The sequence below is a fragment of the Neophocaena asiaeorientalis genome, unplaced genomic scaffold (assembly GCF_003031525.2).
Source record: "Neophocaena asiaeorientalis asiaeorientalis breed wild unplaced genomic scaffold, Neophocaena_asiaeorientalis_V1.1 scaffold265, whole genome shotgun sequence".
Taxonomy (NCBI): domain Eukaryota; kingdom Metazoa; phylum Chordata; class Mammalia; order Artiodactyla; family Phocoenidae; genus Neophocaena; species Neophocaena asiaeorientalis.
In genome coordinates this window covers 1,820,276-1,831,342 of record NW_020172172.1, presented here as the reverse complement: position 1 = coordinate 1,831,342, position 11,067 = coordinate 1,820,276, and the positions used below count along the sequence as shown (strand labels likewise).

At 40.5% G+C, this 11,067-nt stretch overlaps 1 protein-coding gene across 1 annotated transcript in view; it reads left to right on the top strand.

Moving 5' to 3' along the window:
* Positions 1 to 146: 146 nt before the first annotated feature.
* KIF15 (kinesin family member 15) overlaps positions 147 to 11,067 on the top strand; it is a 70,886-nt gene continuing 59,965 nt past the window's right edge. Inside the window, exons 1-4 of the mRNA XM_024756464.1 lie at positions 147 to 215; positions 6,124 to 6,166; positions 6,658 to 6,841; positions 9,470 to 9,546. Coding sequence (XP_024612232.1) covers positions 197 to 215; positions 6,124 to 6,166; positions 6,658 to 6,841; positions 9,470 to 9,546 — 323 coding nt within the window. The 5' untranslated portion in view covers positions 147 to 196. The remainder of the gene's footprint in view (positions 216 to 6,123; positions 6,167 to 6,657; positions 6,842 to 9,469; positions 9,547 to 11,067) is intronic.

Here is an 11,067-nt window from a genome sequence, read left to right as displayed (position 1 = left end):
ACTCGTGACGTCACGTCGGCCCCGCCCCTGACACAGGGCCTGGCAACATGGCAGCCTCCGTGCTGGCGTCAACGTCCGACCTGAGCGCCAAATTTAAATTCGCGGCCATCTTGAGTGGGCGGAATCTCCGTGCGCGGCTGGGCTGGAAGTAAGGGCGGTCGCTCCGTCGGTCTCGGGATCGAGGGGTGAGGGCACCATGGCGTCCGGCTGCAAAAGTAAGTGAGAAGCCCAGGCTTCGTGACCCCGTCTCCGCCCCCAAATACGAGCTTTCCTGCTGGGCGGGAAGGGCAGGAGCGGACTGAGCGGCGGGGGATATTTGAAATCTCCCTCTGTCTCTCCAAGATAATACACTAATGGAACAGCTCTCTTCCCTTCCGTCTATGTGTTGGGCGCACGCTACGAGCCTGGCGCAATTCTAAGCTCTGGGGCTGAGCAGAGAACCGGAACCGAGCCCTCATCCAGGCGCTTGGCTCCTAAGCGACCTGCTGGTTCTTCCCTCCTGTTCTCGGTCCTGCCGTTTCGTCGCTGGCCTCTTCCCGAGTCCGGACCCGGGCTGCCTCTCTAGGTATCTTCGCCTGAGGGTCGGCCCCAGCTCTCACTACCTTCTGCGTATTTCCACAATACTGACTTTCCTGAAGGGAAGAACTTATTCTTGTTCCAAGCATGTCTTTCTCTTTTGGAGGGTCCGCTGTGGACTCTCCTTAGGTAAGGGACTTTTAAAGCACAGAATTCAGTAGTGTCTTTATATTCTCACAGTCCTTTTTTTCTTCTCCAGGAGACCCCTTCAATTTCTTCCTTTTTCTCATGGAAGGGAGCCTGTCATTTTGCTTTTGATAAACGGTTCAACTTTACTAATTTCTTGGTCCTTTGCTGCACCTGTATACGTGCCTCTTACATCGCCTAACCCTTTAAGGAGTCTTGGTTTTTTAAAGCTGATTTTGAGCTGATTCGATGGATCTTTGTGAATGGTATGAACGGTAACGAGGCGATGCCTATGTTAGAAGATTGAACAAATGGTGAATTTTTGGTGTTTGAACCTTTCGGTAACGTTAATGCTTTTAGCTGTCAATTGCAATTCTTTCCTGATACGTTTGTTGTTTTACTTACCTTTTAGGTCCATTATACCATTAACACCTCATTATGCTCTCTTTTTCCATCAAAAATGTTCCTTTTCCTCCCCCATTTTCAGTATTCAGGGAATATTGGCACACAAATTGGTACGTTATTGGAGCAAAATGTTGATCGCGCTTTCTGCACAATCACAGTGTTCAGTAAATCTGGACTCAAGCAAGAGAATTGATGTTTGTGATATTAGAGCATCTGTTTATTTAATGGAAAGTGACATATGTATGTGACTGTGTTAAAGGACTCTGTCCTGTCTGTACACATCAAGAAGTGATGGGAGAGCTTCCCTGGTGGCACAGTGGTTAAGAATCCGCCTGCCAATGCAGGGGACACGGGTTCGATCCCTGGTCCGGAAAGATCCCACATGCTGCAGAGCAACTAAGCCCGTGCACCACAACTACTGAGCCTGCTCACTGGAGCCGGCGAACCACACCTACTGAGCCCGTGTGCCGCAACTACTGAAGCCCTCATGCCTAGAGCCCATGCTCCGCAACAAGAGAAGCCACCGCAATGGGAAGCCCACACACTGGAACGAAGACCCAACACAGCCCAAAATAAATAAATAAATAAATAATTTTTTCTGAAAAGTGACGGGAGCAAGGGTATTCACAGCTCCCCTTTATGATGGTGGTGATTTCCATGGGGAACTCTCCTGCTCCTTTAAGTTTGTTAGCAAAGTTGAGGTTGATGACATCCCAGGTAAGTGCATTCCCAGCAGGCTTAGAGACCGGGAACATGAAGTGGGAACACAGGGAAGGAGAGAGCCCATGCAGTGCTCCCTGCAGCTCTTACTTTTGTGCTCATGAAGGTTATTTCTTGTGACAACACTGGCACCATGGGTTGCTGACTAAAATCAGAGAAATGAGAATGTGAAATAACCCTCATGAAATTGACTGAGTTTAAGAGTCCCTTTCTGAACTTAATCATATTTGGCTAGATGATCCATAGCTATCTGGACTGCAGAGTAAGCATCTAAGGTTTGTTGGTTTGTTTGTTTTTATTGAAGTATAGTTGACTTACAGTGTTTCAGGTGTACAGCAAAGTGATTCAGTTACATATATATATATTTATTTATTTATTTTCTGATTGTGTCATCTGCCCGCTCTAAATTCTTCTTTTTTTTTAACTTTTAATTTTATATTGGAGTATAGCCAATTAACAATGTTGTGATAGTTTCAGGTGCAAGGCAAAGCGACTCAGCCATACATATACATGTATCCGTCCTCCCTCAAACTCCCCTCCCATCCAGGCTGCCACATAACATTGAACAGGGTTCCCTGTGCTATACAGTAGGTCCTTGTTGGTTATCCATTTAAAATATAGTAGTGTGTACATGTCAATCCCAAACTCCCTAACTATCCCTTTGCCCCACCCTTCCCTCCTGGTAACCATAAATTGGTTCTCTAAGTTTGTGAGTCTGTTTCTATTTTGTAAATGAGTTCATTTGTATCATTTCTTTTTAGATTCTGCTTATAAGTGATATCATTCTCCTTCTCTGTCTGACTTAACTTCACTCAGTATGACAATCTCTAGGTCCATCCATGTTGCTGCAAATGGCATTATTTCATTCTTTTTAATGGCTAATATTCCATTGTATATATGTACCACATCTTCTTTATCCATCTAGTTGCTTCCATGTCTTTGCTATTGTAAGCAGTACTGCAATGAACACTGGGATGCATGTATCCTTTCGGACCATGTTTTTCTCTGGATATGTGCCCAGGAGTGGGATTGCAGGGTCATATGCTAGCTCTTATTGTTGAATTGTCTATTTCTCCCTTCATTTCTTGTCGTGTATTTTGGTGCTTTGTTACTAGGTGAATATATGTTTGTTATTTTTTTTTAAGTAATTAATTTTATTTTTGGCTGCGTTGGGTCTTCGTTGCTGCATGCGGGCTTTCTCTAGTTGAGGCGAGCGGGGCCTACTCTTCATTGCAGTGCGCGGGCTTCTCATTGCGATGGCTTCTCTTGTTGTGGACAATGGGTTCTAGGTGCGTGGGCTTCAGTAGTTGTGGCTCGCGGGCTCTAGAGCGCAGGCTCGGTAGTTGTGGCGCATGGGCTTAGTTGCTCTGCAGCATGTGGGATCTTCCCGGACCAGGGCTCGAACCCGTGTCCCCTGCATTGGCAGGTGGATTCTTAACACTGCACCACGAGGGAAGTCCCTAAGTATATGTTTATATCTGTGTTATCTTCCTGGTCGTTTGACCCTTTTATCATTATAAAAAATATTCTTCTTTATCTCTGGTAACTTTGTTTTAAAGTCTGTCTGAAACCTGTATAGCCACTCCTGCTTTCTTGTGATTGCTGTTTGCATGAGATAATCTTTTTTCATCCTTTTACTTTCCATATGTTTATATGTTTGAATCTAAAGTGTGTTTCCTTTAGATAGTATATAGTTGGAGCATGTTTTTTCATCTTAGTCTGACAATCTCTGCCCCTTGATTGGGTTGTTTAATCCATTCACATGTTGTTATTGATTTGGTTGTATTCACATCTGCCATTTTACTTTTCATTTTCTATGTGTCACATGTTTTTTATGTTTCTCTGTTCCACCTTTACTGCTTTTTAAAAAAATTTTTATTGGATTATAGTTGAATCAGCAAAGTTGAATCAGTTATACATATATATATAATGCATATATCCACTTTTTTAAAAATTCTTTTCCCGTGTAGGCCATTACAGAGTATTGAGTAGAGTTCCCTGTGGTATACAGCAGGTCCTTATTAGTTATTTATTTTATATATAGTAGTGTGTATATGTCAATCCTAATCTCCCAATTTATCCCTCCCCACTTGTTATGCCCTGGTAGCCATAAATAATTTGTTTTCTACATCTGTGACTCTATTTCCATTTTGTTACTGCTCTTTTTTTTTTTTGGAGGGGGGCCACGCCACATGCAGGATATTAGTTCCCCGACCAGGGATCGAACTCGTGCTCCCAGCAGTGGAAGTGTGGAGTCCTAACCACCGGACCACCAGGGAACTCCCTGCTTTCTTTTTTTGAAGTTTTTTTTTTTAATGATTGCTCTAGGGTTTAACATATACATCTTAACAGTGTCAGCTTTTATTTTTGGCTGCGTTGGGTCTTCGTTGCTGTGCGCTGGCTTTCTCTAGTTGCAGCGAGCAGGGGCTATGTAGCTTTATTCCCTTTCACCCCCTTCTTTGGTATTATTATTAAACAAGTTACATCTATTGTTAAAAACCCAACAATACATTACTTTACCATCTTTAGTCATTTCCTTGGGCTGTTACAGCTTTGTTCCTACCCACCTTCCTTGTGCTATTATTGGCAAATATACATATGTTTCTATATGTTGTAGGCCCAACAATACATTATATACATATTATTTTATACATTTGTTTTGTAATTCAAGTAAGGGGAGGAGAAAATAGGCATTTCTATTGTTTTTTATAATTACATAATCACTGTTACCTGGTGCTCTTTGCTTTTTTTCATGTAGATTTGAATTTTACTGTCTGTGGTCACTACTTTCAGGCTGAAGAACTTCCTTTATTATTTCTTGTAAGGTGGGCCTTCTAACAACAAACTCTCTAATTCCTCTGGCCTCTGTTGTTTCTGCTGAGAGTCAGCTGTTAATCTGATTGGGGTTCTCTCATAAGTAATGACTCTCAGCATTTTTACTATGATGTATCTGTGGATCTGCGTGTGTTTATCCTTTTTGGAATTTGTTGAACTTCCTGGATGTGTAGATTGCTTTTTAATGAATTTGGGAAGTTTTTGGCCATTATTTCTTTGAATTTTTTCTGTTCTTTCTCTTCTGTTCCTTCTCCTGATACTTCCCATTTATGTATGTTGGTATGCTTAATGACGTCCCACATTTCTCTGAGTCTCACCTCACTTTTCTTCATCCTTTTTTCTCTCTGTTCTTTGACTTTTATAATCTCTATTGATCTATCTTAGAGCTTGCTTGTTCTTTTTTCTGCCAGTTCAAGTCTACTTTGAGCCATTCAAGGGAATTTTTATTTCACTTGATATACTTTTCAACTCCAGAGTTTCCATTTGTTTCCTTTTTATAATTTTTCTTTATTGCTATTCTCTATTTGGTGTGGACATTGTCCTCATACCTTCCTTTAATTCTTAATTTTGATTTCCTTTGGTTCTGTACATGTTTATAATGGCTACTTTGGAGTCTTTTCCTGACAAACCCAGCATGTAGGCGCTGTCACAGGCAGTTTCTGATGCCTGCTTTTTTTCTGGTTCATGGATCATACTTTCTTGTTTCTCTGAATTCCTTGTAATTTTTTTGTTAGAAACTTGACATCTTAGATAATACGTTGTAGCAACTCTGGGTACTGGTCTCCCCATCCTCTAGGATTTATTACTTACAGCAAGAGGAGAATACCTGGATCTTCCCAAAGCAGTCTCTCCCTGAACAGCAAAATTGGGGAAGTCTTAAGCTAAGCGTACATACATATTCATAGAGGGACTTGATTGAACTGAGGAAATTTAGCATAGAGTTGGGGCAAAGGTCGACAAGAGTCCAAGCCTTAGTCGATTGAAGTCTGGAGGGTCACCATCATAATTCCATCCTCCACCTGACTATGGGCCTTAGTTCCTGCAGAACTCAAAGGTATGTTATTATGTATATCCCTTGAGGAACCTGGACGCTGCCCCAAGGCTGCACTGTGGTTTCTCGACTGCTCCTCCTTGTTTCTACATTTCCTCCCTTAAGGTCATTAATTATTGAGACCTGTTTGAGGGCAAGCATTGCGCCAGGCTTAGACCACAAAATGGCTTAGACCAAAATGGGTTCTCTTATGTCAAGAAAGCCATTCCTGGTTCTCTTTCTCTGGGGACCCCCTAACCTATCTGCTTACAGTTAGAATGGAGTGGAAGATCTAGGCTTGTCCCCTGTCACGCCCAGGCCAGGGAGCTGGGAGACTGAGGAGTGTCAGCAACTGAAGAATAGGCTAGAAGAATGGGGTTTTCATGTTGTACTTTTAAAAACCTTTAAAGACTTCTTATCTTTTTTTCTAGCTGAGTTACGCAGTGTGACAAATTGTCAGTCTAACCAACCAAGGTAAGGAAAAAATCTTATTGATGAGACCAAAAGAATTAGGGATGTAGTATTCCTAAAACAACCATTTAGCATAGTAAGTAAGGGTTCCTTGTTTCAGCATTAAGCTTTGTCCTCGGCTACCTGGAAATATGGAAAAATCACATCTCCTCCCCAGCCCCTGTCCCCTCACCTTCCAGGCTAAAAGATGGAATCAGTAACATAATTATCCCTTGGGATGACTTACTTTATTATTGCTATTAAAAAGGAAGTCAGAGACAAGCAGAGCTTAGAGCTGCCTTTCAGATGATTTCAAGTAAAGGCTTTTGAAGTTGGCTGATGTGAAGCAAATCAGTAAAGGGTGTGGGTTATGGGAGACTCTTGATAAAAGGTAAACGTAAATGGGTAGATCTCGTACTTTATTGGGGGAACTCAGAATAGAAACACTAGAGGCAATATGAGGCTTAGATCCTTTTTCTCCAGTAAACTTAGCTGCTATATTTTTTTGTCTTTAGTAATGAAGGCGATGCTATCAAAGTTTTTGTGCGAATTCGCCCACCTACAGAGGGTTCTGGATCAGCTGATGGAGAGCAAAACTTATGCCTATCTGTGCTGTCCTCTACGACTGTCCGGCTGCACTCCAACCCTGAGCCCAAAACCTTCATATTTGATCATGTGGCAGAAATGGACACCACTCAGGTAATGATGATTTGGGGAACTAAGCTTTTCATTTGGAACATATAAGATTCTGTTATTTGGGAGGATTTCACTTCTGGTCTCTTTAGCTTGACAGATCTCAGATAAGGAAGCTCAAACATTCCATAAATATTTAAAATTTAATATTATTAAATATTTTTCTTCCTTCATCAGACTTTGTACTAGAATGACAAGCCTGCTTTATTTTCCCTCTCCAACCTGTGATGGAGGTTGATAAAGGTGTACTTTTCAGAGCCACTTGGATGATTGATAAGTAAAGTTGAACTGCTGCGGCATGTGGGATCTTCCTGGACCTGGACACGAACCCGTGTCCCCTGCATTAGCAGGTGGACTCTCAACCACTGCACCACCAGGGAAGCCCAAGAAGAGTGTCTTAGTTCTGGCTGCCATTACACAAATATCATAGACTGGGTGGTTTAAACAACAAACATTTATTTCTCACATTTCTGGAGGTTGGGAATCCAAGATCAAGTGCAAGAGATCCAGCGTCTGGTGAGGACTCACTTCCTGGCTTGTAGACAGCTGTCTTCCACTGTGTCCTCACACGGTGGAGAGAGAGAATTCTCTGTGTCTCTTCTTATAAGGGCACTACAGGCATACCTCGCTTTATTGCACTTTTTAGATACTGTGTTTATTTACAGTTGAAGGTTTGTGGCAGCTCTGCATTGAACAACTCCATTACCATCATTTTTCCAACAGCACTGTTCACTTCATGTCTCTGAGTCACATTTTGGTCAATATTTCTTGAAATATTTTGTTCTTTTTTGTTATTATTATGGTGATCTGTGATCAGTAATCTTTGATGTTACTATTGTAATTGTTTTGGCATTTTTTAGCAATAAAGTATTTTTAAATTAAGACATGTACATTGTTTTCTTAGAAATAATGCTATTGCACACTTACTAGACTGCAGTATAGTACAGATATAACTTTTATATGCACTGAGAAACCAAAAAATGCATGTGACTTGCTTTATTGCTATATTCACTTTATTGAGCTCATCTGGAAACGAACCCACAATATCTCCGAGGTGTGCCTGTACTGCTATCCTGAGGGCTCCACTCTCATGACTAATTACCTCTCAAAGGCCCCATCTCCAAATACCATCACATTGGGGATTAGTGTTTCAACATATGAATTTTGGGGAGACATTCAATCCATAGCAGAGAGTGATTGATTTAAGATTACTATGGTGTTGGAACTCCCTTGGCGGTCCAGTGGTTAAGACTCCGCGCTTCCAGTGCAGGGGGGCACGGGTTTGATCCCTGGTTGGGGGAACTAAGATTCCACGTGCCACAAGGCATGGCCAAAAAAAACAAGATCGCTATGGTGTCAATAACTTTTTCTAATTAAGGACAATTTAGTTAAAATCTAGCTAGCACTATTCAATAGAACTTTCTGCAGTGATGGAAATGTTCTGTAAATGTGCTGTCCATTACATTAGCCTCTAGATACACATGGCTATTTAAGTTTAAATTAATTAAGATTAATTAAAATTTCAAATTCACCTTTTCAGATTAACTTCTCAGATGCCCTAGCCACATGTGGCTGTTGAGCACTTGAAATATGACTAGTGCATCTGAGGACCTGACTTTTAATTTTTATTTAATTTTAATTAATTTAAGTAATAGCCACATGTGGCTAATGGCTGCTGCATTGGACATCACACATCTTGATTATTCCCTCATACACATGGATGCTTTTGGTGAGACATGTAGGTCTTTAGATCTTTTTTCATCTAGGGCATGGCTGGACAATGGAAATAGAAAGTGAGGCATATATATAATTTAACATTTTCTAGTAGCCACATCTCTGGTCGTGCTGTGCTGCTTGCAGGATCTTAGTTCCCCAACCAGGGATTGACCCCGGGCCCTCAGCAGTGAGAGCACAGAGTCCTAACCACTGGACCACTAGGGATTTCCCTAGTAGCCACATTTTTAAAAAGTAAAAAAGAAACAGGTAAAATTAGTTTTACTTCTGTATCTTATTTAACCCAGTATATCTAAAATACCATTTCAACATGTAAGGAACATAAAGCAAGTTATTAATGAGATATTTTTCCATTCTTTTTTTTTTTCATGTTCAGTCTTCCAAAACTGGTGTATGTTTTATACTTACAACACATCTCAAGTTGGACTAGCCACATTTCAGGTGCTCTGTAGCCATATGTGGCGCATGGCTACTATACTAGACAATGCAGATCTACGAATTCTTGCATTGTTGATAAGGCTGCATCTATTTATATATAAAAATGAAAATAAAAATCAGATACTGATTATTTAGTATAAGCTTGTGGGAAAAGTACTGAAGAACATAGGGCTATGTATTTTATGCTAATACCAGTATAATATTGCGTGCAGTATGCAAAATTCTATATAAACTCTAGATGTGAGGTTTAAATCTATAATTGCATAGGAGATTAATGGACATAATTATGTTTACAGTTTTATCGTCTTAGCTATTTTAGCCTTTTTCCTATAGTAGATATAATTTTCATGTTATTGCAAATGAAAATTCGCACACAAATTTTATTATATTTTAGAATGTAGTTTAGGAAAAATGTTTTCATTTTTGTGAAATGTTAACATATTTGGTGCTTAACACTTATAGGAGTCTGTGTTCTCAACTGTGGCCAAAGGCATTGTGGAGTCTTGCATGAGTGGCTATAATGGTACCATCTTTGCATAGTAAGTTGTTCACTGTTTCCTTATACAAGGGTACAATAGTAAGTGCTTCTATTTGTTTCCTATGGCTTCTGTAACAAATGACCACATACTTAGTGGCTTGAAACAACACAAATTTATTGTCTTACAGTTCTGTAAGTCAGGCGTTTGACGCCGGTCTCTGAGCTAAAATAAAGGTGTCAGCAGGGCTGTGTTCCTTTCTGAAAGCTCTAGAGGAGAATCTGTTTTCCGACTTCTAGAGGCCATCTACATTATTTGGCTTACAGCCCCCTTTCTCCATCTTCCAAGCCAATGACATGCAACTCTTGCTCTTTCTTAGTCATGTTGCTCTCTGACTGAGGTGGGCATGTTCTTTAATTTTAAGGGCTTATGTGATCTAATTGGCCCCACCTGTGTAAGCAAGAGCGAAGGGATTAAACTACCTCCTGGAGAGGATCTACATGTTATCTGGGATTCTTCTGTAAGGAAGATTTGTCTTTTTGCCCCCATTAATTAATTAATTCATTTGTATGGTATGGACTTACATATATTTATTTCATACTTTGGGTTATAATCTAATGCTACATTATGTTTATCTTGTTGCTTACATTGTTCCAGCTTGGCCATTGGGAGCTTTTTGAGGTTGGTTTCTGTGTCCCTTTGACATGTCACATCCTTTTGTTTTTTGAGCACTTCCTTTATGATGCTACAGTACGCTCCTGGCTCATCTTATATTTTCCCTGTCTGAGACCTAGAATCAGCCATTTTGGCAAGGAGCCCTGGTTCCTTTTGTTGGAGAATGGTGTTTAGAAACTAAGGGCACTCGGTGTGTTTGTGGCTACTGGAGTGTCATTGCTTCTAGGCCTTTTCAGCAGACAGAGCTAGGTAATATATGTATGTATACTAAGTCATGTATACAGACATATCTATAATTGTTTCTGTTTCTATACATTTCTATATACGGCAAGGTAAACTTGAGTTCATACTGATGTCTCTGACTCTAATCCAAGGGTTTAGCATCCACATGGGTTCATTCTAGCCTTGCTTTCTTGTTTATCTGGAACTTCCCTTGCTGACAGTGAGAAACCCAGGCTCCCACTGCTACCATCCGTTTATTTATTTGTTCATCCCCAGTACACATGTAAAGCAGTTTCAGAATTGTTAGCCTGTATCCCTGTGAAGAACAAATTTACTGCATGCAGTGTTTATGTACAGATCCTTTTTTTTTTTCTTAAGTCCTACAATTTCTAGTCAGAACCTCATTTTGTAAACTTACTTAGGCCAGCCCCTTTTCCACCTACACCTTTCAGTGCAGTATGTCATGAACTTGTAATTCAATTAGATACATTCCATCCTGGGGTCTCTGACATCCTAGTTGATGTGTTTTGTTTGTTTGTTTAGTTTGCATACTTTAAAGTTCACCCTTTGTGATGTACAGTTGCATAGTGTTTTGACAAATGCAGATACCCAAGCATTTAGCACACCTATTGAAGAGAACAGTTTCTCCACCTTCAAAGTTCCTCCTCCTTGTCCCATTCATAGTCA